Source organism: Daldinia decipiens (genome assembly GCF_022478715.1).
Source record: "Daldinia decipiens strain CBS 113046 unplaced genomic scaffold F4813scaffold_34, whole genome shotgun sequence".
In the NCBI taxonomy this organism is placed as follows: Eukaryota; Fungi; Ascomycota; class Sordariomycetes; order Xylariales; family Hypoxylaceae; genus Daldinia; species Daldinia decipiens.
This window is the reverse complement of record NW_026054577.1, coordinates 353,481-379,785: the sequence shown is the minus strand read 5'-3', so window position 1 is coordinate 379,785 and position 26,305 is coordinate 353,481. Positions and strand designations below refer to the sequence as shown.

Here is a 26,305-nt window from a genome sequence, read left to right as displayed (position 1 = left end):
TTTTAATATCTGAGTTTTATCTAATACGATAGAAGTTTAAGATATCTTCATTAATACTTGGTAACAAACCTGGTAAAATCATAAATGTGTATTAGGTGCGTAGGTATGTATGTGGATGAGGTAGGTCAGGATATGATATGATTGGTCGTAAGTTGCACAATGCAGGATATATTGAAAAATATAACAAAGTCTTATTCGGAAAGTCTGAAAAGGCTGGAACTGCAGAGACTCAGCTGCCTACCTAGGTAGGTAACCTTCTCGACTTTCACATGCCGCCCCGCACTTTTAAGTTATTACTAACCATATTCAAGCCACATGTGGCCTTCTAACAATCTGGAATCTGGGTTGAACCTAGGTAAAATCAACAGCCAATGAAAACGAAGCAGATAATGACTAAGAATTTCTTGTCGATAGTACCAGAAGCATTGAGAAAATCCATGGACCCACTCTTGGTTTTTCTATGACCGGGCTCTGACACTGCACAGCCTTCCCGCACCTGCCTAACTGATGACCTACAGTAGGTTACCTAGGTACTTACATTACTCACATTGCGCCCCGCGATTCGCCCGCCGCAAGTTCCTTTCTACATAGCAGCCACCTCTCTCACCTAGAACAACCTCCATCTTCGCATCACCAGTAGATCATTAGGTACTCGTTTTTGCTTGCTCTGTCCATCTATCATCAGCCGCGACGAACCGAGACCGTCTACGGATAAGAAAAAACACAATGGCCGCCAATACCAAATACACGCCGGCGCCCACGCAGGATCCCGACGCGGTAACCTGGTCGCAGGCTCCCCCGTCGTACCAGGACGCCGGATCGAACAACGCATCGGCCGGACTCTTCGGCGACGCCCCGCGCAGCAGCGAGGACAACATCCCCGATGACTTCAAGTTCGGCGGGTCTGTCGCCGAGGCGACCATCGATATTCGCAACCAGTTCATTCGCAAGGTGTACACCATCCTCACGGTACAGCTGCTCACCACCGCCGTCGTCAGCGGCTTTAGTTTTTGGAGCGATGGCTACAAGACGTGGATTCAGTCGCACCCAGGTCTTGTCTGGGCATCGGTATGTTAACACAATCTTTCCCTCCAAGTAGGTAAAGCATTTATGAATGATGGAAGCTAACATGATGATGCTTACAGCTTTTCGGCTCCATGGCTTTCATGGCTCTGACCTATTGGAAACGCAAGTCCTACCCGACGAACTTACTCTTTCTCTCCGGATTCACCCTGCTCGAGGCCTACACCATCTCAGTTATCGTATCCTTCTACAAAACACAGATCGTGCTCAACGCTGTTATCCTGACTGGCGGTATATTCGTCTTCCTGACGCTGTTCGCTTGCCAGACCAAGTACGACTTCACTTCCTGGATGCCGTACCTATTCGGTGCGCTCTGGGGTCTCTTGCTCTTCAGCTTCATGATGATGTTCCTTCCTAGCAGTAGCACCGGTGAGCTCATCTACGGCGGACTGGCCGCTTTGATTTTCTCGGGTTACATCTTAGTCGACACCCAGCTCGTCCTCCGCAAGCACCACGTCGAGGAGGAGATTGCTGCCGCCATCAGCTTGTACCTGGACATCATCAACTTATTTCTGGCCATTCTACGCATCCTAAACAGCCAGAATAACAACTAGACAAATTGACGAGGGTTGGGAGAATAATCTCGATTGTAATGATACGGATATTAAGTTAAACACGGAATTGTAGGCTTCCTTTCGCAGAGAGGACGGACGCAAAGGACATTTTTGAGAAAATCATCTGTCCTAGACGTTATTGCAGGGCCTATATTGTTTCCTTGTGTTGTTGTATGAGTTTAGGTAATGGCGTCTTAGGAAGTAGCAACTTGAGCTTAGTATTAAGGGTTGCTAAAACTAGGGGCTTGGTCTGTTCCATGGTATAGTTAGTTACGTCGGGATAGTCGAATTCTCAGCTAGCATAAATATCTCTTATTCAAAGCGTCTTGATACCTTAAAATTACGAACAAGCATACAGTTTACAATCCTGGTGATATCAAATTTTCGTCAGCACTGGGGAAATGATATAACGAAATAGTATACTAGCTCAGTATTTATTTTCGTCTACACTTCTACGGCAACGTCTTTCCAGCATAGCAATAAAATATCATCACCGGAACAAATAAAAATCTAGATCATGAACGTGATCGTAATAGACATCAAAGAAAGCTCATATTGATATCTGCATTAGAAGGCACTAATACTAGGAGAAAAGGGGGCATAAAGTAGAAAAGGCTACATAATTGGCACTGGTAAAACGGACATCGACTCGCAAAAGATACAAAGGTAGGCGAACTGTTTCCTCTACCACCTTCAGTTTGTCCACAGGACGACGTGTCATCAGATATGAAAAATTGGGAAGGCAAACATTGCTTCCCTTTCCCACTGCGCCATCGTCCCTCTTCCGAAAATTGGGCATGCAATAATTGTAAGGGGATATCAACTCTGGCTTTTATTCCTGACAAGTTTTCACCAAGCCCTCTGCTATTCCGCATCCCACACAATCATTAATTTTGTTGGATTTTCGTATAACGCGTCGTTTCAAATGGCTTTAAGGGGTCAGGGACTAGGGGATATCAAACACCCAACGCCACAATCCGTACTGCTAGCTGGCCGCCGATATACCAGTAGTAGGAGATAGGAAAGATGTCGTTCTAGGATACTTAGTTGGCCTCTTGTTCGCCATTCGCCTCTGGTGTGCCTGCGGCGGCAGCGGCCTCTCGTGCCATTCTCGCTTCGATTTCGCGTAGTTGGGACTCGCGGGCCAAAAGCTCCTGTCGTTTTTCGTTGATCTCGCGCTGGACCTTGACCTCGATTTCGCGGAGCTTCTCCTCTTCTCGGCGAAGTTGCTCTTCCTTTAGACGAACAGACTGAGAAGCCAAATCCTCAGGGTTCATGGAAGAATCACTGTAAATAGTACGTTAGAAAATAGTCATAATAGTCCGTCAAAGGTAACTTACACTCCAGCACCACCCTCGACGCTCTTGCTAAGTTTCTCAGTACGGTAATTTTCGTATAGGAAATCGTGGGTAATCTCCTTCAGATCAGCAAGATGGCTGTGAAGGAGGGCTGATCGAATGGCCAAGAAGTCAGAGTGACGAGGGTTGTCAACCTCAACAACACCCCAAGGATATTGCCGGGCTCGAACTTTACGACCACCAATCTCGATAACATCTTCGGAGCCAACTATAGCAAAGGGCATTAGACCTCTGAGCTCGGCGTTCTCTTCAACGGTATCCTCATCATCCTCTTCGATATCGTAAGGGAAGTTGTACACGGGGATTCGGTAGTGCTCAATGTCCTCCATCACAAGCTTCTTCGACTCAGCCAGCTCGGCGGGGGTCAGCGAATCGGCACGGCCAATAACGGGAATGACGTTGACACGGGGAGCAAGGCGCTTCATCAGTTCGATGTCGAGTTCACGGAGACTATAGACAATGAGTATATAATAACGTTGCTAGTCGAGAAGCAGCACCTACCCATGACCAGTGGGAGTAATAAAGTACAGCATAGCATGTACTCGGTTGTCCCTGAATCTGGGGTTTCGCTTGATACGCGACTCCTCGGCCAAGATGTCGTCATATTGTCTCTCGAGATACCCAACAATCTCTGAGAAGCTATGGATGAAAAGTATCAGTAGACGTTGTAGCTGTTGTTCTTAGATATTAAGTCGTACCTTGCCTCGTTGTCAATCTGGTCGCCAAAACCCGGTGTATCAACAATGGTCAAAGAGATACGGGTGCCCTCTTCGTCCAATTCGAGCTCTACGGCAGAATGTTAGAACTTGCTTATTACTCCCTAGGACAAGCATTAAACTAACCAACAGTGATGGGCTTGATCTTGACACCATCCTCGACGTGAGCAGCAGTAGCGTCGTCAGAGTCTTTGTGGGTCAATACACTCTTGCTGCAGAGGGTGTTGACGAAAGTCGTTCTTCCTACATAGTAAGAGCTACGATTAGCATCTCCATTATGCTGGGCGGTTGATAGCTTGATGTTTTGATGGTTTGAAGGAGATTGTACGTGGAACGCGTCAAGACTAAGGGGGGCTGTGTATACCTGTTCCTGAAGCACCACAGACCATCAAGCAGAACTGAATTCCCTTCTTGACGTTCTTCTTCCGGCGCATCATCTTCTGTGAACGCATCATGATTGATTAGCAGCTACAACGAGATTATACAACGATGACGGATGGAGAACACGAGAGTATGATAAAGATGTAAGTAACAATGCAAAGTGCAAACATGGAACGCGAGATTCGTTCGGTTGCAGAGTGATAGGTGATAGGGGAGGCTCACCGCTGGGGACGACATATTAGGCTAAGGCTTGGGTTTCGCAATGGGGTGATTAGGTCCGCGGGCAAAAAGAATTGAAATTACAATGATTGACGATGGTAGGTTTCGTCAACGGAACGGGATCTTCGCAAATGGGGGTATCTAAAAACGGCGTTGTGAAAGGGGGGGTGTGATCACAGCTTGGGGCTCGGGTGTTGATGAAGGAAACCAAAGAAGATTTGAGAAATGTTAGGGATTCGCTTCGCCAAAGCTGTTGACGGCTCTCTCCTTCCCTCTTCTCCAGAAAAAAAAAGTGCAATTTCAACACCACAAAACGGTTGCTACAGAGGGGACCAGACAGGGGTTACGGGGCCACTAGAAAGGCACCAAATCAGAGCACGGATCACTTTGTTTCTCCCCCGAATTCAGGGGCTCAGGCTTTGGTAGGTACCGCAAGAGCTAAAGGAGGTACTAAGGTACTTACTATTTAATTGGACGGGCGGACAAGCCAGGGTCGACCCAGCACTACTTTCCCCATGTCAAATTAACACGAGGCTGGAGATGCAAGACGGGAGAGAGCAAGTAATTCAACCGTAACTTCCACTTCATCGTCTTTACATAGTAAGCGTGCCTGTTCCAAACATCTAAATTTACAAGTACCTAGGTACATACCTATGTACATGTATCAATTGGTGGAAGACCGGTAAATGGGACACAGCCACAGCTTCAATTGTTTACGCTATATGTATTCCGTAACGCCACTAAATAAAAGATTACGAATACATACCTCTCTATGTAGAGGAAGAGCTCTCAGACCATTCCTCCCCTATGTAGGTACCTACAAAACCAAAACAATGGCCGGGGGCGCGCCGACCTAGTGTAGGTAGGTACTTCGTACATAGTATCAACGTAATAAGACCTAGATCATGTGGTCCGTGCATATACATCTTTAAATCTCCATAGCATCTTATGTACCCATGGAACTCTCACGTGTACTGTACCTGCGCAACATATTACGCCCCATCCCAAGTAATCGCCTGGACCAGACTTGTGATGATAATCAACCAACTTCATCGGTTCAAAGGCTTACCATTTTCTCTCATTCTCATTCAAAAGCTTGTATAGATCCAGCAGTATCTGATCCTCTGAATTATATCATTCCTAATTCGTTCGACGTTTCATCAGCCCTGACTCATCTCTGATCTCTGGCCCCGTTGGCTGCCTGCATGTAGAACAGGTACTGAGAAAGCTTAGGCAGGCCAGTGCTTATCGTCGCATTCCATCTATAGGTCCGTTTTATCTAAAGGCTGTCCCAACGGAAAGCTTCACGAATGTGCGATATAGCAATGATCTGGGATACCGAGACTCTACCCGAACTCTCTGGTTTCTTTTGAGACTCAGCATCTATCATTCGTTTCGTTTACTTCGTCCACTGTGGTCGTCGTGGTCGTCGTGGTCGTCGTGGTCGTCACTCTCGCTAGCCTACTTTATTTATTCCTAGTACCAGCGTAGACTTATAAAAACAGCCATCATGAATACTCGACCAGTTATCGAAAACCCCAGCGAGCATGCTGCTCTTTCCGTCACCTTCAACCATGACGCAAGTCGATTTGTTGTTGGCTTAGACTCGGGGTTCTGCAGTATGTTTTCGACGACATACCTTTTAGCTTGTACATTTCACTCACTTACATGCTTGATAGTCTTCCTCTCAAATACTTGCCAAATACAAACAGCAAGAGGTATGTTACGATACCTATCTATTTATTTTTTTATATATATATTTTTTTATAGACATCAGTCTTACAAGCCTTAGTTTTCAATGCGGGCCTAGGTCTAGTCCAGATGATGGGCAACGCCAATTACCTTGCTCTTGTTGGTGGCGGTCGCTCACCCAAGTTCCCACAGAACAAGGCCATAATATGGGATGATAGCAAAGGCAAGATAGGCCTTGAAATAGCTACCCTCACCGCTGTTCGCGGCGTCCAGATTTCTAAGACGAGAATTGCCGTTGTTCTGCAGAACAGCGTACGTCTATATGCTTTCCAGAAGCCTCCTACGCCACTCGCTATATATGAGACTACAAACAATTATCTCGGTCTTTGCTGTCTAACGGAGAGACATTTGGTTATCCCTGGTAGGACGCCGGGCCAAGTCCACGTTATACAGTTCGACACGGGCAGCGTTAGCATCATTCCTGCACACTCTTCAAGTTTGAGAGCGCTGCAACTAAGTTCAGACGGAGATCTACTAGCAACAGCAAGTGAGAAGGTAGATGAAATCATTACTTGATTAATTCACTATGCTAATTCACTATGCTAATTATGTATAGGGCACAATTGTCCGCATCTTCTCCACTAATAGGGGCGCGAAGCTTGCTGAACGACGTCGTGGTAGCGAATCTGCTACTATATACTCCTTACGTTTTAGTCCATCCGGGAACATGCTAGCCTGCACCTCGGACAAAGGCAGCTTGCACATTTTCGATGTTCCTAACCCACGTAATCAACAGTTTACACCACCTCCTCCAGCTCCCAGCGGAAGCAGTCCTAATACTGAGGCGAGGAATAAATGGGGTATCCTGAGCAACATACCATTTGGTCCGTTTGCTGACATCTATTCTTTTACCTCTGCACCTTTTGAAACAGGGGAAGAGCCCCTTCTTCCTACCCCTCGAAATCATCCAGGGGGGGAGACCGTACTGGGCACTAGTAGGCCCGTGAAGGGGGTGATCGGCTGGATAGACGAAAGCACTCTAATCGTCGTGGGTGCCGGGCAAGATGCGCGTTGGGAGAAATTTGTTCTCAGGGAGGGCGAAGACGGCAGATCCATAGTCGTCAGGGAAGGCTGGAAGAAATACCTAGGGAATTAGGACGAGCTCAAGGGTTATTACGAGCATAGTCCCAAGCATAAGCTAGATGAGTACCTAGGGGAACCATATAAGAGGTACTGATTTGAAAGGGTCATGGGGAATCGGCGTGGAGTATATGGATTCGCGGGTCCGGCGTTATCTGGTCAGAGGCGGCGTTAGAAATCATGTTGCACTAGGATATGGGCTGGCAAGATTACCTGACTAGCGTTGACTTTTGGGGGGTATCTTTATTAAGCGATTAGACAACATCGTCAGTCTCTATACGAACGTGGAGACCTGCTTCTACTTCGTCTACTTTTACGTTCTCGATCCTTATCCCTGTCCTCGTCATCGTAGCGGCTAGAATGCTTCTCGCGCCTGTCCTTATCGGTTTTGTCCTTATCGTCTCGGTCTCTTTGTTCCCTATCACGACGTCGATCGCGGTCGCGGTCATCGTCCCGTCTTTTCCGCTCGCGATCTCTAGAATCATTCCTTCGTCTTGGAGGCTTTTCATCCCGTTCTCGACTGCCTTTCCCAACTGGTGTTTTATCCCGTCTAGATCTCCTATGGCGATCACGCTCCTCGTTGTCCTTATCGTCTCTCTTAGATCTATGGGAATGGTGGTGATGCCGATGCTTATCCTTCCTATCCTTCCCCCCCTTATGCCCGCTCTCCTTTCTTAATGCTAACTCGACTTCTTTCTTCTTCTCCTCGATCAAGAAGCCCTTCATAGGGTCATCATCATCGTGTTCTTCGATAAGCTTCGCTAGCTCTATCTCCTCTTTGATCATCGGGCGTCTCTCCTCTTCCTCTTCCTCACTAGCGTCTTCCATATCTACATCCTCGCCCTTAGCGGCCTTCTCGCGGCGCATGATGTCTTCCCAGCCAACTTTAAACTCGTCGGGATCCTCATCGTCGCGGGGCTTGTATCGGGCGTGGTCGACCCTGACTAGGCGACCGTTGATCTCGGCGCCTCCCAAGTTGTCCACGGCCAAGTCCGTACTGCGCTGATCCTCGTACTTGAGCCAGCCGAATCCTTTGCTCTTGCCCGTTTCCTTGTCCCGCGCGAGCTTTAGGAAGACGGGCTCTCCGTACTGCGAGAATATCGTGATGATGTCACCCTCGGACAGTTCGTACGGCAGACCACCAAAGTTGACGAAGGCGGTGTCGCGGTAGTCGGTATGCCAGGAGGCTTCTGGCGATCTGGTTTGCTTTTAGTATAAAGGGGTTCGTATAAAGGGGTTTACAATGCGACTAAAGAGAAACAAAGAACTTACACCCCATTCTCAATCTCGCGTTTGTTAAGCGCTTGGATGGCGCGTATCTGATTCATAGCGTCGCATGCAGTTCTAATGAGTTTTGGGGAAATATATAAGACAGAGACAAGTAGGTAGCTTGGGAAAGCTGCGAAATGGTAAGAAAGGTTACGAAGAAGCTTAGCTGCAAGGCTGATTGAAGACGGGGATTAGAATAATTAGAAAATGCAGCTGCTTTGAGAGCTCCAAACGCGACTCAAGGTACCTGTACCGCAATTTGTAGGCCGGTACCTACTATGTGGTACCTACATAGGTAGGTATGTAGAAGGTGAGAATCTGGTCTAAGCTTAAAAGGGGAATTATCCACGTAATTCTTCCCAGTAGTGTAGGTACCTAAGTAGGAGCTAAGCTTGATGTCGTACCTACATGTAGTATTACATGTACCTAGCTGCTTCTGTGAAATCCCTAGAACAAAACCCCTGCACTGGAGAAAACGTCGGACCGTTGAAGCCTGAAGGACCACTAAAGTCTATCAGTGATCTAGGCCGGTTGCCCGTTAATCAAATGCTTAGGTTAGAAGCTTCCAAGTTCAAGGGGAATAAAAAGTACCTAACATGTACGAAGTAGCTACATGTTTCTTATGTTGAAAACGAACCGCCCTTGAAGCAGAGACCCATTAATCTAACCTACCTATCTCACCTTTGTAATTTCTCCCCCAGGTGTCTCATTTCGTTGAATAAAAATAGAAAGAAAAGAAAAGAAAGAAGAAACGTCTTGATGAGCTTCACCTAAGATTCGAATTCGACCTTAAGACCGATCGCAACTTTTGATCGCAGCTTTTGATCGCAACTTTAACCCTATTACGTTGAGGGCAGCTTTAGACGCAAACAGGTCTCCCCCAATGCTACCACCAATCGATCGAAATCAAACATGACGGCCAATTCGAACCGGTTCTCCACGTATACGAGTACCTCAGTCGGTACCGGTTCGGAGGGAAAGAAGGATGACCAGAAAAAGGACATGTGGAGCTCTATGCTCGACTCCGTCGCCAGCGGCAAGAGGCTACCTGAGAAAAACTTGCTGGTTCTTGGTATGAACGAGTTTCTCCGAATCGTTAGACATAGAGGGACGACTAACAAGATCTCAGGGGGTTCCGTAGATTCGCAACGAGACTTCCTCGAAGCCCTGTCGAGGAACGACGGCCGGAAAGGCATAGATCGGAATAGTCAAAAGACCCCCCCGATAGCCAATAGTTTTGCCCTTGGATATACATATTACAACGTCTTGGACGCAGACCAGGAGGGTCAGTTCATCGAGATCCGCGTAGTCAAGTTTTCTGCGCTGACCCAAACCAGACTTTCTAGCACGCATATCACTTTACCTCCTTACCAGTCCATCTCCCTCCTTTACTGAGCTCATCAAACCGCTTTTGACTCCGCAATCGATCGCGAACACATTAATAGTAATACTGCTTGACTGGTCCCAACCTTGGCTTTGGATGCGACAGCTTCGAGAGTGGTTGCTGCTGTTGCGAACCGTCATCATGTCCCTCAGTCCGGAGTGCAAGGAGACGATGGAGGAGGTAATGATCAGCTGGAGAGACCGTGGGCGAACAGGTGGATCCGTGAATCTGGATGGCACCGGCGCAGTTGCGGCAGAAGGAGACGTCGCATTACCGCTCGGGCCAGGAGAGTGGGAAGACGCTCTAGGCTTACCACTCTGCGTCGTATGCCAGAATGTGAGTTACTCTGGTTCGATTTACAGAATTTACAGGTATAGTACTAACCGGCACAACTAGTCTGAAAGAATAGACTACTTGGAAAAGACACAAGCGTGGAAAGAGGAGAAATTCGATCTCGTACTTCAATATCTAAGAACGGTGTTATTAAGACGTACGTCCACGGTACACAATTTACCCTTACAGCCTTACTAATTTATAACCAGACGGTGCTTCTCTTATTTACACGACACCATCGATGGCCTCGCCGTTGCAAAGCCTTGTTCACGCCAGTCTTGGAATCCACTCGTTACTGAAGCGCGGCTCCTTGAAAGCCAACGTCATTGACCGAGACAAGATTGTAGTACCCCCTAACTGGGACTCCTGGGGTAAAATTCGAGTATTACGGGATGGCTTCGACGTGGAAACGGTTAGCGAAGGTTGGTCGATAGACCTCGACCAACCTTTTCCCACGACAAAGACCAACGAGGCAAACGATGCTAGCCACCAAGTAGGTGGCGACACAAGCGAAACGAACGAGCCCGAAGGGTCTTCTGTCGCACTCTACGAGGAGCAGGTCCAAGACACAAGTCTGGATGCCCTACAACTGGCTCAAGGGAACCAAGATACGAGCAAATTAGAAGTGCCCTCAGTCGACACACAAGCCTTCCTTGCCAATCAGTTAGAGCGACTTGATCAACAGAAGAAGATAGACGAGAAGACTGGTAAAGTTAACAACAACAACAACAACACATTCTCACTAGAAACCCCCGATGATATGATCAGCGATCATATTGGTCCGGTGCAGTTTAATATGGGTGGTATTCAAGTGGATGCCGACGATATGGTACAGCGGCTTAAGGTAAATCTCCATTTGTATCTCAAGACCATTCATTATCACTAACCTATTAATAGGACCGTCAAGCCTACGGACAATCCCCTGAACCCCGCCCGGATGAAGAGTCCCGGCTTGAAGAAGGAGGGACACAAGTAGATACGGATACGTTAGCCAAGTTCTTCGGCAATCTAATGAATAGAAAGCCAACAGCTGGCGGCAGCGTAAGCAAGACGTGATGGGAATAATGACGACGCTACGGGTGCAACACGATGAAGGTTCATGGCCGAGTTGCATGTAGTTAGCAGTGACGAGATCATTCGTGCAATGTGAACGACTCGAACATGGAGATCACAAGGAGTAATCCCGACGTATCACGCTCAATCTAACGAGCAACGCATCGTGGTTCCTAACGGGTTCACACAGAACCCTCCTTTCTCATTTGTACAACCCCGTGTAAAAACAGGGGGTCGTGTTGGTATCTGGGAGTGGCAGGAGAATAAGGAGGGAGAAGCGCAGTAGAGCAAGGGACTACCAGGGCAGGATTTTTTTTTTTTTTGGTGAAAGATAAGGAGAAAGAGACTCGACTCGCATCAGCACTTGGAGTTATCGGCTGTCCGTCTATCTGAAAACATACCGTCTTTTCCGCCCGGGAGAGCGATAAATCCCTTGCATCTATGGTTCGATAACTGTAGAATAGATACCCCTTAACCTAAACAATACGAAGAGAACAGAAAAATATCTAAAATTGCTACTTTGCCTGTGATACGTATCCGGACTTGATTTAAACGCTTCGATTGCTATAACTCGCTCGCTCGCTTACTTGAAGGTGTTTACTCGGAATTGCGTAACTACACGCATAGCCATTCAAGGTGAAGACTGTCTTGGCTACCTAGATAGGTACCTACCTAACTATCGACAGTACAAGAATTCAATAACCCGTTTCTGGCCTGACAGCATAGCAGACGTCAATGTAGAAGAGTAACGTAGCAAGAAACGAAATAGCATACGCCACAGGTCTTTCTGCACTGGTCCCTTCTTCGAAACATTAAGGCTCGCTCCTCAGGACCTAAATGCTCAACCCTCCTTTCCATGCCACACATACTAACACCCCTACGACGACCAACTCCGAGGCAAATAGATAACCCCCTTAGAGTCACCCCCAACGAACTCTGTTCAAGAGATAGACCTCGAACCACATACATGTTACGAGAACATCAAAAAAAAAAAAAACGCGGCGCAACAGACATTCAGACAGACGTTTATCTCATGCAAAAGTTCAGGACTATGGTCATCCTCCCCCTAGACTTCATACACATATGCAACCAACCAACCAACCAATTAATCGCCAAGCAATGCAGAAAATAATATAACATACACGTGAACCTATCCCCGTAAGCCTTGTCCCGTAGACACCCCCCTGGTATCTATCTTGATCCATGCTCCCTCCCAAGACGAAAAGGAGAAACCTTCATTTCATGCATCTCTAGATACGTTTTCCACTAATACTTATTCGATATTTTTTTTCGTGGAAACCCCCCAGCCGTAGGGTACCTACTCATGGGCTGGGTTGAACGGGAGTAGATCATTGTGACCTAATTTGCGATACGTACCATCCAGAGACCTATTGTACACGCCTTGTTCTCGTGGGAAGGTTGAAACCCGGGAGTCTCGTTTGTTAAGCCAGGCATTCGGTTTTCCTAGAGCATGATAACGAAGTGTGAATAAGGCCGCGCGGGGAGCCTTATAGAATGCCCTTAATTTCTCAGGTACAGGCTTCTCCTCAACTGCGAGCCAGTGCTGGCCACCTAGTTTCCAGGGAATGATGCCGCACAGCAAGCCAGGGAACAGATTCGGATGCTCCAACATCTCGACACCAAAGGCATTGACGCTTTCCTTTGCCAGATAAGTATACTGCTCGTCGCCTAGGAGCCCACCTAGCCTAAAGAGATTCGACACAGACACTGCGTTGACGGACGGCTGCGAGGTATCCATAGCGTCCTTTATGCGAAGCAGCGTGTGCGGCGCACTCGAAGTCGTGGAGTAGAAGGCCCCGCATCTAGCGTTTGCCATCGTAGGTGTTGGTGTAGGATTGTCGTAGAAAAGTTTGATCTGAAGCTGCTGTAACTCATCGGCCCATTCAAGCCACGACTCGTCGGCCGTAGCTTGGTAGAGTTCGACGAGTCCTTCAATCAACAAAGCATAATCCTCTGCAAATGCCTCAATATATGCTTGACCGGCAGAATATACTCTATAGAGAACTTTCTTGTGGCTATCCCAGAGCACGTTCTTAATGAACCGAGCTGCATTCTTGGCTACTTGTAAATATTTTTGCCCTTGTCTTGATACATCAGCATCGGTACTAATTAAAGCTGAAGCTGTTCGTGTCAGGGCAGCAATTGCCATGCCATTGTACGCTGTGACAATTTTCGTGTCAACCTCTGGATGAACTCGTTCTTTCTGCCGATGAGAGCGCAACTTCACCTTAGCAGCTTGGATTCGCTGCTTCACCTCGCCTTCCGAGATCCCGAGCTGCTTACTTAGCCTCGTAGAGTTCTTAACGATATGGAGGACATTTTGGTTGAGGAACTCATCGTGAGGATCGTATTCGCGGTCGACGTTGCCATGCTCCTGGACGTTCCAGTACGCGGCCGCGATCGCGCTATCTTGTTCATCACCAACAATAGCGTCAAACTCCTTCCTAGTCCACAGGTAGTAGGCTCCATTCTGCATGACTTTATCTCCCTTTCGGTTATAGGAATCCGCTGCCTCGCTGGTGAAAAATCCACCATTTGGTGACAGCATTCTATCACTAACGATATAATCGGCAACTTCAGTCACCACATCAGCAAATTCGCCGTCCTTGGTGCCTCCAGACAAAAGCCAAGCATCTAAGAAGAGACCGAGGAGCAAGGCATTGTCTATCAGCATCTTTTCGAAGGCCGGCAATGACCAATCCCTCGTAATAGAATAACGATGGAAACCACCCCCTATATGATCATGCACCGCGCCGTTTGCAATCCTTCGAAGGGTATGCAAGCCCATACCACTAATGTATTTACAGTCGTTTGGTCCGACTACATCCTGGACGACTTTCGGGAATCGGGTAGCTCTCAGAAGTAGGGAGAGCTTTGCTGGGGTTAAGAACTTATCCTCGAGGCCGAAGCCACCGAACATGGGGTCAAAAGTCTTTGTGATCCGTTCGTATGCCTCTTCGATCTGGTCCAAGTCGACCTCACCATAAACTTCATGGGGATGATCGGAACTCGAAGTAGCCGTTTCTACTTGAGTAGGAGAGTTAGACGACAAGAAATCATTGCCTGCGTGGTTCAGGGTACCCTCCGCCGAGAGATGGCTCAGCTCGACCATCATCTTTTTTGCCTCTTCGCGAACACGAGGCTCTTCGTCCAACCACGAAGCGAGGACCTTCTTAATAACGATAAGCCAGTCGAGCGGCTTCTCAACTCCGTCATTTTCCGCCCCCACGTCGTCCTGGACACCAGGCGCGGCCCAATAAGTCCCGCTGAAGACGGGTTCCAGCTCTGGAGTAAGGAAGACATTTAGTGGCCAACCTCCGCTTCCACTGAGAGACTGATTATAACTCATATATATGTTATCAATATCGGGTCGTTCCTCACGATCGATTAGAATAGGCACGAAATTCTCGTTGAGTAGAGATGCGACTTTGGGGTTAGAAAAAGACTCTTGCCTCGTAATGTGGCAGTCTAGGAGCAAATCAGCATTGTCTAGTTGTAATACCAGCTGCGTATCGACATACAATGGGACGCGAGGAAGCCGATACTAAGGAATATCAATTTATTCTCTTTAGTTGCTCGGCTGATCGCATCGTCGTCTAGGAGTTGCCAGGCAACCAGACTATCGGAGTGCGCTCGTACGTAGGGGCTCTTGCTATCTCGGACACGGTTTCTGAGTGGCTTGAGCTCAGTAGGAATGAGTTGTGCTGCCCCGGACGAGATAGCTGTGTTACTCGAGTTGATCTCGGAAGCTGACAGCTTGGTTCCAGCCTTCTCAGGCTGCTGGAGCTGTGCTGACATCATCTTGACCTAAGTTGACTAACAGAATCACACACGAGCTTGTAGGTTGGATCTTTAGTGGGAGGGTGAAGAAGGATAGGATGTAAGAGGTTGCTAGTAGTAAGGTTGCTAGTAGTAGAGTTGGCCGCGGTTGGTCGCAGTTGACCAATATTCCTCTGCTTCTGCCTTGCAGCTTGCAGCTTGCAGGCCATACACCGGATTCACCAGCTCTCACGAGCTTACATTACTTGTAGATTGCTTGCAATAATAGTAAGGCTCTTTGAGGGGTTGACCAGCCTAGTGGCAGTTCTAGCGTCAGTCCTAGCGGTTCTCACGGGGCGCAATGCGCAATGCGCAATCTAACCGGAAGTAAATTCTGCGTATGAATACAAGAAGGTTGAAGCTCCAAGATGGCTGGATGGGAAGAATTTGGGAAACTATGTTCTCAAGTGCGAGCTTGACAAGGTGGAGTATATGCTATATTAGGGCATGTCCAATCAAATTGAGGGTGAACTTTTTGGACAAATCATGGAAGTTATAAATCGGCAGTAGGGGTGGTATATTGTATAACTGCATGAATAGCGGGGCTGTCGGGTCAAGTACTTGATGGTAGAAAATACCTAGGTACATTTCCGGTGCAACAAATAGACGAAGATGACAATAACAAAAGACTTGATATTTTATTCCCAAAAGATTCCAACCAAAGATGACGTAGGTGGGTAAGTAGGTAGGTACGTACCTAATTTATACCAAGAGTGGACGTGGGGTAACTCAAACTTGCTTTCGATACAAAGACCCCGAAGCTGCCGAGAAAGCTCCACCAAATATAACATTTACACCTTTCTACTTCGACTTTACTTAGATGAGATCAATCTCATTCTCAACAACAGTTAAACTTGAAAATTAGTAGTATGAGATCCTATAAGACTATATATCCTCGGGGACTATATAATACCCTTACATTTGTTACACCTATTTGTTACAACAAAGAAACATAATACAGGACTAACTCCCCAGCTTAGGTACTTCTCATCCTTCCAATCTATGCGACACCGGATAATACAAGTGCTAGCTTAAAGAAGAAGCTGCTGCTTCAAGAAGCGTTAGCCTTCGAAGTCATGGCAGCGATTCCCTGTCCTACCGGCACCGAACTAGCAGCCATCACATCCATAGCTACCTTATCAATCCACACGTCATTAGACGGCGCATTGCCCAACGCAAACGAGAAGACGAGCTGGAGCATATGGTCACTAGACGCCGTTGTGTAGGGAAACTCTACACGCGTCCAGTTTGTAGCTCCCTTGTCCGCGGCATCCACTCGGTGCGCCACTTCGCCGTTAGCAAACAAATTAACGTATGAGTTCGTGGCACGCCCGCTTCCAAACCGCACCCAGAACGAGACGACCCAGGCCATGCCCGGTGAGGCCGGGGGCGAGATCAGCGGACTAACTAACCGCAGATTTGCCCGCAGGTCGTCCGTCTGCGAGTTCCGCCGCATATGCACGTGAAACGCGCCGCACGACCCGTTGGCCCCGGGGCGCGCTATTGAGTAGCTCGTTGACATGACGTCCACCATGTCGATACTCCATGGGGACAGGCCCTGCTCGAAGTCGCCGTTCTCGATCATCTTGGAGCTCGAAGTGCTAGTGCAAGACGGGGTTGCGCTGGTTGTTGAAGTTAACGAAGTGCTTGATGTGCGGTTTAGCGATGAACGCGTCGAACTGCCGAAGACCGAGGTGGATATGAAATCCTCAGTGACGCTTGGAGCAAAAGTATGCATTGTCGAATTGTGGAAGTAAAAGGAAGAGCTAGGGCAAGGGGTTGACGAAGTTGGCGTCGGTGTCGGTGTACACGTCGTATCAGTCGAAGTTAAGCCATGCAACGAAATCGAGGCATCCGTCACGGACTTCAACGATACCGTCGAGTTAGCACCAATAGGATAGCCGGACGAAGATGTACTCATAAACGACGATGTCGATATCGAGGTTAAATCTAACAAGGTTGACGATACCGTGCTAGCGTCAGCCGAGGGAGGTAATCCTACCCCCGAAGTACGAGTTGTATTCGTCCAAGGAGCCGAGCTACTACTTGATGCAAGGCTCAACGAGGTTGTGGCCGGACGAGAACTATTCGACGTGAGTGTCGATAGCGTTTTTGACGACTGTCCCCCAGGAAATCCCGGGCGTGTGCTTGACAATGTGCTTGGCAATGTGCTAGAGACATTTAAGGAAACGGATAAGGGATCATCCGAGACCGACGCCGTAGAAAGTGAAGCCGTGGCCGTCGAAGTGGAATCGGAAAGGGAAATTGTGAGTACCGATCCTGGATCGGAAACTGTCACTTGTGTGCTCAAAGCTGGGTCCTGTGACGACGGGTCGCCCCCAGTATCGCCAGATGCTGTAGATATCGACGAAGATAGTCCCCGTGAGACCGAAGACCCAAGATCCGGGACGCTTGACACCATCGAATTAAGTACGCTAGAAGGAGACGCACTGCCTACATGAACGCTATCGGTGGATGCGGCTGGTGTGGCCGATGTGGGAAAGCTAGATGACGACTGACCATTACTTCCTGAAGCGACAGTGGAAGTAGCGAGCGTTGTCAGAGTTGGTACAATAGTACTAGAAAACGCCGTAGCAGGCTGAAAAGAAGGACAAGCGACGCCGCATTGACAGGCTGAAATATAGGCTCGCTTGTTAGTATTGCCGCACTGTAGTACTCGAAGTCAGCGATTATTTGTCTCTGGGGGCTTATAAGAGGTCTCTAATAGGTGGTTCACGAGCCTCGTCCATAACAAAGAGGCAATAAGGGGTGACGGAGTTGCGCGATGTTATACATACTGCGGCTGTTGCTTGTGGCGGATAATTCGTTGCACCGTAGTGCCCGACGGTTGAGCAATAGTTCAAAGCTTCTGCAAGAGCAAGCGGAGAGTCGCATTGGAAAAGCGCATTATAACAACTGCCAGGCAATTAGTACTCCTCTAGGACTGCTTTCGATACCAGGGACATACTCATCGTGTTTACAGCCGGACTGTGCGCGGACGGCGAGTATGAACAGACATAGGATCCAGCTAGCTAACTGGTTTGACGTGATGGCGAACATCTTTGGTAGGTAAAGAGCGAAGTTGGTAGGTATATGAAGTAAGTGTATGAACAGCACGTCTAAGATATAACGAATGACTTATGTATACACGATAGCAATAAAAGCTTCTCCGCTGCGAGAGATATATTCGTTTTATATATACATATCATAAAGGTTTCTTCCAAGTGCATCATGGTAACTGAATCATCCATCACGATATAGGAACACAAGGTCTTCGATCAATGAATTATCAGACAGACCAGTACGACCCTCAGCCTCACTTCCCAGCTCCGTCTACCCTCCAAACCCAGGCTCGCGATATACACGCGACGCACCCTGCACAACCGTTCACGCCCAGCCGCGACCCAAAACAGGGCCGCGGTCCAAGACACCGCCAGGTGGGTGCCGCCGAGCCGAGCGCACGTCTCACGACGGCGGTGTCTACGGCAGATTTTAGGTGGCCAGGACTCGCTGTCTGTTGTCTCTCGGTTTCTCGCGAGATGACGTGTCTCAGCATCTGCGGAAATGCCAGGCCCTGGAGGCCGCGGGCCCGAGACAGGGTCCGGGATTTTTTTTGCCTGCTGGGGGAGATTCGCGATGGAGAGTCGTGTTGTGGTAAATGTCTCGAAGCCGGGGTGGGAGAGCTGGGGAGGGAGGGAGGTAGGTTAGGTTGGGGAAGGAAGGAAGTTAGTTTGTGGTAGTTTGTGGACGGACGGCGGAGATGGAAATTAAACGTGGTGGTGGTGGTGGTGGTGGTGGTCTGGGGAGGCCTCGCGTTGTTATGGTATGGAATAGGGGGGAGGCGTTGGATATCTGCTGAGATGCTGTTGCTTGTGTAGGTTAGATATTACAGGTGTAGTCGCTAGATGATGATGATGACGATGATTTAGTCATTATGAGTCTCGAGGTGGGTGAAGCTGTGTGATGGTGTACGAGTCGTGGTGGATCTGGTTGCTTCACATGTTCTTTTCAATTTGATCCTCACTTGTATGTATCACTTGTCGATAGGAATATTATTTCAGCCTAAACCAACATACGTAGGTATATATGTATTTGTGGTTGTCTTCGAAACACTTCCTAGTCTGTCATTAATGCGATGTTGTTGATTTAATGTACTTATTCTCGTATAGGCTGTATGTAGATACTCGAATAACACTTCTCATCTCCCAAGAAATTGAAAGAACTCCAGTCTCTATTCCAGACAGTTCTTCTTATATGGACTAGGCACCTACGTAAGGTACTCATTCATATTGCAACATTCCCATAACTAACGGGACAAGTATTATTTTTTTTTTTTCGAATGGAGAATAATCCAAACTCTACCTCAGCCCCATCAAAGGGCCACGCAGGGCTTTGTATCAGCAACCCGGAGTTGCGTATAAAGTTGTATGCCATCGTGACTTTCAAGAAGTACTTGGCTAGTACCTCTAGATTCATCAGATCCCCCTCCCCTTGCTATTTGAAATCCTCCCCAGGGCATCCATCCATTGCCCTATATTATATCATAAACTTCGCATGCATCTCGTGACGATCCTTTGATTTTCCTTCGTTGCTAGTTACCCCGTAATAACTCAGCTGTGCTCTACATATAAGCCATCCCGAGTGACGCATCTTACTATGGTATAAGTAGGCTAGGTAGATTTACGGGTATAAGCCAGGGTGTGTGTATGTATATCGCCGATTTCGTGTAACCTACCTGTATATCTTACCTACCTACCTACCTACCTACACATCCCGCGTCAGCAAGGCTCCCGCGCGGGACAGGGACATCCAATCTGTCCAGTCTGACTTCCCAACCGGAGATACGGGATTATCACCGGTCCTATACTATGCAGGTCGTTATATCGCAGCAGCTGCAGTCAGGCTGGGCTGGCTAGGTATATCAACAGGGCGGCGGCTTAGTCTGAGCACTTAATTGTCCGCCCTTCTCCATTGGACTAATAACGAAAAGCCCGCCCTGGCAGCGGGATTCCTGGCAGGCGATCTCGGCTTTTGGACGGACGGACGGCTCGTACGACGTCGAAAGTCCGACCGCCGGGAGTAGGTAGGTACCTATGTAGGTATGTATGTATGAGGTACATACACACATACATACATACATACATACATCTGTGCCTACCTATACTCCAACGAGGTCCGCTTTGACACCAAGGGTGCGGCAGAGGTGATCCCAGAGCCGTGTTGTTGGAACTGGCTAGTTGCGGGCGATGTGTGCGTGTGTGTGTGTGTGTGGAGATAGGCTGGGCTTAAGGCTTGGTGAAGGGTAGGTAGGTAATTTACGGTACTTGTGTATTTGTGAAGTTGGTGTGAGGGGAACGTGATGTTTCTGTAGTAGGTAGTAATTAGAGAATGATCGGCGTTAAGGCGTTTGGATATGGGATAATTAATTACCTAAGGTAGCCTAGCAAACTTTATATTCTCGTCATCATTTAAAATCCGCAATTGTAAGGCTTAGTAGCAATAATGTGAATTCCGCTAGTGGCACGAGACGGGGTTGGACGGGTTTGATTATTCATCATTAATAACCTTTTTTTGGTTGATATACTAATAAGATACTAAACCGGACAATATAAGCACAATATAAGCATTGGCTAATAAAGTCCCGACTATCTTTTAAGAATTAAAATATCCCAATTCAGCCAGGTCCGTAAGTTACCTACTAGGTTACATACTTTGCTAAACTTATAGAAAGTTATATTCCCGTTATATTTCCGTACTCTATTATAGTACATAGTAGTTATTCGGTAAACCTCCCTCTTTAGTCACCTTACCCACAAGCAGGCAGGTCGAACTCTCGGTCCAAATAAGTAGTAGGATTCTATTGTGCATACCTTGTACTCTACGTACGTAGGGGTGGGCGATGACTGAAACTCTCATAAGACGTGATATGTACATAAGTCAAAATCCCGTGGCGGGGGAAGTTCTGTACCTATGTGGGGGAAGTTCTGTACCTATGTGCAATTACTAAATCCGTGATTATACTGAATCAGGACATACTAAACTTGTCCGCATCGGCTCCGCAAAGTGGCGCATGAGAGAACCCCACCGGCTCCAGGCTCTGATGATTCATCAGACGAGATATACGTAACGATCTAACTAGCTCGAGCGGTAGTTTGCTACGGAATGAGACGATTTGTCTTATCAAGAAGCATTATGCTGCAGTAGTATAATTTCACGATTTGTCATGACAGAGAATTTCCATAGCGCTTTAACATTGGCGATATGTAAGCCCGTGCGATTTGTTTATGTACCTACCTAGGTAGTTTAGCCTTACCGGACTACATATTCTTAATTACGCTTCAAGCAGTTAGTATCTGCGTGCTAGAGCAGTCGGTAGTGAGCCGAGCTAATACTATTTAGGTAGGTATGTATGAATGTCGCCATGGAGTTACGTCCGAAGTATAATTGGTAATCGCATCTGTTATGTATGTTGTTTCTACCATGTATGTAGATGAGATGGCCGATCGACGCAAGGGTTTGATAGGAACCGCAAGCGCGTGCATAAACCTCGCGCATAAAATGGGAAAGAGAGAGAGAGTGTGTGCTTTATAACAAATAACTAGTTAACTAATGGTATAAACTTGGGCATGTTTATTACATAACTAGTTGGGTATACATATTATATTATAGTTAAGTAGGATTAAACGTGTAGTTAACCTAGTTGTTTTATGTTTTATATTTTATGCATGCATGTCCAGATCCGCAGATAAGATCCTTTTATGCATGTTTTCTCGGGGATTGATAAAGAATTATGATGGATCATCGGGGCCGAGACGAGCCCTACCCGACCGAGATTACTACGATTCTTTTTAGTTTCACTACACACAAACACCACCATGATGGCTATGCTCATTAGGTAGTTCCAGATAATTACGCGCATTGGTATCACGATGTATCATCTTCATCCATTGGTCCTAAAGTAAGATTCTTCAGCTAGGAATCAGGCACCGTCCTTACTAGTCGCCGCTGGGCAACTTGGCGCCGTGCGTAGATAAGAGAATAATTGGACGCTTCTGGGCAGCAAGTACCGAATAACGTGGGAATTTGAGATCAGCCCAGAATGAAAAACTAAAAAATAAAAAACCCCAACCGGGATCGGGCCATTTCTCAATCCCGCTCTCCGCTGGTTTTCGGACCCCGACCCCGAGTCTGAAGTTGGTGGAGGGGGACAGTCGAGATAAAACCCAACAGCGAAGTTATGCTCCGGAGCGTTTAGTCCTTCTCTTTTATTGCTGTTCCTCGGTGTCCGTGCCTGACCGACTAATTGCATGCATGATTTGTGTCCACGTGGACAACTATTGCGTTCCCAATCTCGTTAGGAAAAGGGCAGAGACAGATATAGCTCCTGGGTCGAAGTTGTATACTTAGCTAGGCTAGGTATGTAAGGTATGAAGTATTTATGTAGGTAGGTCCAGGTCCAGGATGGGTGCCGATGACGAATTAGGTGCTACCGCTGCGATGGTACCGCTGTTATTAACTGCCATTTTACATTTTACATTTTACATATTTATCGGGGAGTCGCCCCCAAACGGCACGTACAGGATATATCATATAATATGTATGTGCGTGGTGCGTGGTGTAGTATCTAATGTATAATGTGTAAGTCGGGTATTTATGCGGAGGCCGTGTGCTCCCGCACCCGGGCTGTTCATTTGCCCAGACGGCCAGGGAGAAGGAATATGTATGTATGTACCTACCTAGGTTAATATATAAGAAAACGAATACGTGGGAATTTCACTGACCGCCCAATACCTTAGGTACCTAGGGATGCCGTATAGGTGGTTATTTCGCGGCATCGTGGCTGAGCTTCACAAAGACGCATCCGCAACGAACCATATATGATTGATTTATTTGTTTACATGGTAGTTACTTAAAGGTACATGATGAATCGATTTCACACGTTCTCCGGGGTACTTCCTCTTTCTTGCCTAGGATACCTAGGTACCTAGGTAGGTAGGTACAATACCCAAGGTAGGGACCAAGAAATACTGAGGATTGCTAGTGTAACTGACCTGTAGGCTGCTTACGTAGACTTATGAACTTACTACTTTAATAGGATTTGGGATTGCTGAGGCGATCAGGGGAATTTTGGGGTAAGCAACCTGAACTAATAAGTGACATGGCGGGAACGGCCTTTGTTTCATGCCGAACCGTTTGAAATCATTAGGTAGGATCATTAGGTTAGGTAGGCATCCATACCGCTAAGGGTTGATAAGCAATGGGAAAGTTAGGGAAGTTATTAGTGCAAATTTTTGACGCTTTACTCATCATCCTCCGTCCCTAATCCAGTCTCTAATCCAGTCTCTAATCCAGTCTCTAATCCAGTCTCTCCCCCCCAGGCATGATTTAGAAATGGTTCACCATTATTAATAACGCGGGGCAAACACGTCGGCCAAGCCCCGACTACTTCTATGAAGCAATTGGCTTTTCTTATCTCCGTGTCTCCAAGAGAATCAACCATTAAACATATGTACTTTAGGTAGGTAAGGTAAGGTTATATAAACTTGAATAATTAAACATTCGATTAAAATGACCTCATCAGGTCACATTTCACAATTCACAATTGAGAAGATTGGCTCGTTAGAGAAATAGTAAAAAAAAAAAAAATATCAGGCAAGTTATCGTAAACGTGGTCTCATTGTGTTATTACTCGTTGCCCGCCGCGACCCGAGCGGACACAAGAAGCGCCCCTCAGAGGTATGTAACATCAAGGAGGGGCATCGAAGATGTTAGCTAGCTATGGACATAACGCTGGAAATAAACCCGCCAACGCCGTAGATGCATTCCCCTCTACCGTAGTTGTTAATACAACGATGGCCGAGACGGCTCTCTCTTTCTCTTTCTCCCTCTAGCCGCCCGGCTGCGTCTATAGTTTGGAACCCAACTGCTTCTTCCCCAGTATTTTCTGTAAATCCAGAACTGGGTTGAGCATACACCCTTGCGGCCAACCCGTTGAACGCCGTGCAATTATGTGTGTAAGTGCTGAAGAGAATTCCGGAACGCCCCCCCCCCCCTCTCTTCCCGAGGTGTTGCGAGATATTCCTGAGATACTCCTGTATAACCTAATTCCTCATCATGATCGTAATGATTCCATATTGTACCCGGAATAGATCATCGGATCTCCTACCCCTAACATAACTTCTGGATTCGCACATTGTATCATGTGAGGCTTGATCGTCCCAAATTCGGATTCGACTAGCCCTTGGCTGAGCATCATTTCTGCCATGTCCATATCCATACCTTGCATGTATTGCGGTGTTAAGTCCATAGAGCTCGGCCTGCTCATATTCCACGCTGGGTAGGTTGTCGGGATAGAAGGCGACTGAACAGCAAAAAGACTCGTCGACTCGACATCGGATTGCATAGTCTTCACGTCAACATCGTATGACGTAAAGCTCTGCGGCGACATGGTTTGTAAGTTTTGGTTGCCTAATATCGCCTTCCTATAATCTTGCTCGAAGTCTGAATGGTCGAGCTCCGAAGAGCTTGCCCGGTCCGTCCTCGTACAATTCGACTCCGTCTCCGATCGGTGTTCCGTAGCACGTGTCTCTTTTTCCCTCTCTCTTTGCTGAACATCTAATTCGGCTGCCAGCTTTGCTAGGCCCGCTTCGTCCTCAGGGAAGACCGAGTGAGGTGGGAGGTCGGCGTCTGCATTGGGTCGAATGCACCCGAGCTTGGTCGCGATGTTGTGGATGACAGGTTGACCCCTATCGTTGAGCTCCGGCTCCCCCAAATCCCAAGATTGGCCATTCCTGACCATGGCATACAACTTGTGGACGGTAGCAATTAAAGCGAATTGGGTGTTTTCCAGAACCTCGGCATATCTTGCTTCCCATTAGCTTCTAGACACTATTTCAAAGCAGGGGCTAGTTAACATACCCTCTGGGTAATTGCTTGTACTCAGTCTTTTTTCGTGTACCTGCTGTGCATACCAAGCCGTCGTCCTTACACCTCTTACACGGGAACTCTCCGTCACACTGCAGCATCAAGTTAGTGAAACTATAAACTTGAGCCGAAATATGACGATACTAACCTTGGTTTTCTTCATCCTACATCGTTCACACGCCTTCCAAACCCGCTTATGCCTGTTGTCGACAGCATGTGGCGATAGAGGCGGGGGGTGGTCGTGAGTGGGAGAATGTGAGGAATGGCTAGCTGTTCGCTTTCCGCCTCGATGTATAGGCTTGACTACCTTATTACTAAAAGTCGTACTCCTTCTCGACGACATCGAAGGTTTGATATTGTCCTCCACGGGAGGTGTTGGCATCCCACTATCCATTTCGAGAGATCTGATAACGAGGCGACACTTATGTGTGGTACTAGAGCGGCAGGGGCAATATGTTACGCAGGCGAGCGTGTAAGTGGGCTGGGGCTCTGATATATATGCAGAGTGGTTGCTACAAGTGGCCAATTGTGGAAATCAAACTTAGAATCCAAGCTCAAGACCAGGTAAATAAACCAAAACGGTAGAAGAGGGGAAGAGAGGAATAAAAAAGGGTCAGAGACTATTCGAGAAATTCGAGAAATTCGATGGGTAAAATGTGTGACTCTTGAACTGGGATTAATAATGCGGTAGAGTGAACCGAGCTTTTAAGGGCGTGACGATTATGTGATGTTGCGGTTTAGATCCGGTAACTTTATTTTGGGAACCCAGCAGTATCAAGTGAAAATCGACTAGGGGATCGTCTTTAAAGTCGGCCGCGCTTTATGTCCGAATGTGCGGGCTAAGCGGGCTGGGCTAGTGACTTGTTGCTGACTGGTCGATTTTGGTAACTGTAAGTCCTTTGATAGAACCCGGGAGCCCGTTGGATATGTTGCGTCCAGTTACGTCCAGTTACGTCCTAGGAACTCCAATGGCTTGTGTCAAGATGATGCGTACGAACTCTTGGTGGCTTGCTTCCTAGGATCGGAGAGTCGTGATATATTTATTATATGAACGTCTTTGTGTGTATGTGTCGAGTTTTATATACTGTGCTGAGGCTATGAAGTGTAACAAAGGGCCGAGGTTATATGTATAGCGTCATGTATTAGGTAGGTAGTTATCACAGAGCTCTGATATTACTACTCGAGTATGTTAAGCTCAACGGGATAGGGATAATGTCGTGACGGGCGAGGGAAAGGGGGGAGGGGGGGAGGGGGGTAGTATGAGTATATATGAATATAGGTAGCACAAGTCGAATTAGAGCTCAAGGTAATACCGTTTAACTATGTTATAATTATCCAGCTTTGAGTTCTTGTTTACAG

At 47.4% G+C, this 26,305-nt stretch overlaps 8 protein-coding genes across 8 annotated transcripts; 3 read left to right on the top strand and 5 right to left on the bottom strand.

Annotated features, from left to right (window-relative positions):
* The first annotated feature begins 557 nt into the window (after positions 1-557).
* On the top strand, positions 558-2,050 carry F4813DRAFT_197760 (transmembrane BAX inhibitor motif-containing protein). The gene is made up of 2 exons (XM_049239518.1): positions 558-1,068; positions 1,146-2,050. Exons 1-2 carry the CDS (start codon positions 727-729, stop codon positions 1,635-1,637), a joined length of 834 nt encoding a protein of 277 aa, XP_049096815.1. The 5' UTR covers positions 558-726; the 3' UTR covers positions 1,638-2,050.
* Positions 2,051-2,596: 546 nt separating this feature from the next.
* On the bottom strand, positions 2,597-4,351 carry F4813DRAFT_197708 (Septin-domain-containing protein). The gene is made up of 6 exons (XM_049239517.1): positions 4,076-4,351; positions 3,838-3,954; positions 3,694-3,781; positions 3,497-3,634; positions 2,978-3,445; positions 2,597-2,924 (listed from the first exon to the last, which is right to left on the bottom strand). Exons 1-6 carry the CDS (start codon positions 4,164-4,166, stop codon positions 2,681-2,683), a joined length of 1,146 nt encoding a protein of 381 aa, XP_049096814.1. The 5' UTR covers positions 4,167-4,351; the 3' UTR covers positions 2,597-2,680.
* Positions 4,352-5,657: 1,306 nt separating this feature from the next.
* On the top strand, positions 5,658-7,260 carry F4813DRAFT_197655 (WD40 repeat-like protein). Its single transcript, XM_049239516.1, has 4 exons — positions 5,658-5,930; positions 5,991-6,029; positions 6,104-6,558; positions 6,620-7,260. The coding sequence occupies exons 1-4, from the start codon at positions 5,822-5,824 to the stop codon at positions 7,157-7,159; spliced, it is 1,143 nt and encodes a 380-aa protein (XP_049096813.1). The 5' UTR covers positions 5,658-5,821; the 3' UTR covers positions 7,160-7,260.
* A 150-nt stretch (positions 7,261-7,410) lies between these two features.
* Positions 7,411-8,471, bottom strand: F4813DRAFT_392358 (uncharacterized protein; the record flags this gene model as incomplete). Its single annotated transcript, XM_049247270.1, has 2 exons — positions 7,411-8,341; positions 8,416-8,471. 2 exons carry the CDS (start codon positions 8,469-8,471, stop codon positions 7,411-7,413), a joined length of 987 nt encoding a protein of 328 aa, XP_049096812.1.
* A 477-nt stretch (positions 8,472-8,948) lies between these two features.
* F4813DRAFT_369597 (dynein light intermediate chain-domain-containing protein) lies at positions 8,949-11,687 on the top strand. Its single transcript, XM_049244442.1, has 6 exons — positions 8,949-9,484; positions 9,542-9,697; positions 9,750-10,132; positions 10,193-10,286; positions 10,339-10,973; positions 11,027-11,687. Exons 1-6 carry the CDS (start codon positions 9,325-9,327, stop codon positions 11,183-11,185), a joined length of 1,587 nt encoding a protein of 528 aa, XP_049096811.1. The 5' UTR covers positions 8,949-9,324; the 3' UTR covers positions 11,186-11,687.
* A 125-nt stretch (positions 11,688-11,812) lies between these two features.
* Positions 11,813-15,615, bottom strand: F4813DRAFT_369595 (uncharacterized protein). The gene is made up of 2 exons (XM_049244441.1): positions 14,725-15,615; positions 11,813-14,671 (listed from the first exon to the last, which is right to left on the bottom strand). The coding sequence occupies exons 1-2, from the start codon at positions 15,002-15,004 to the stop codon at positions 12,501-12,503; spliced, it is 2,451 nt and encodes an 816-aa protein (XP_049096810.1). The 5' UTR covers positions 15,005-15,615; the 3' UTR covers positions 11,813-12,500.
* A 458-nt stretch (positions 15,616-16,073) lies between these two features.
* Positions 16,074-18,082, bottom strand: F4813DRAFT_392355 (uncharacterized protein; the record flags this gene model as incomplete). Its single annotated transcript, XM_049247269.1, has 3 exons — positions 16,074-17,690; positions 17,821-17,938; positions 17,991-18,082. The coding sequence occupies 3 exons, from the start codon at positions 18,080-18,082 to the stop codon at positions 16,074-16,076; spliced, it is 1,827 nt and encodes a 608-aa protein (XP_049096809.1).
* Positions 18,083-24,134: 6,052 nt separating this feature from the next.
* On the bottom strand, positions 24,135-25,340 carry F4813DRAFT_392354 (uncharacterized protein; the record flags this gene model as incomplete). The annotated part of the gene is made up of 3 exons (XM_049247268.1): positions 24,135-24,885; positions 24,941-25,038; positions 25,095-25,340. The coding sequence occupies 3 exons, from the start codon at positions 25,338-25,340 to the stop codon at positions 24,135-24,137; spliced, it is 1,095 nt and encodes a 364-aa protein (XP_049096808.1).
* Positions 25,341-26,305: the final 965 nt, after the last annotated feature.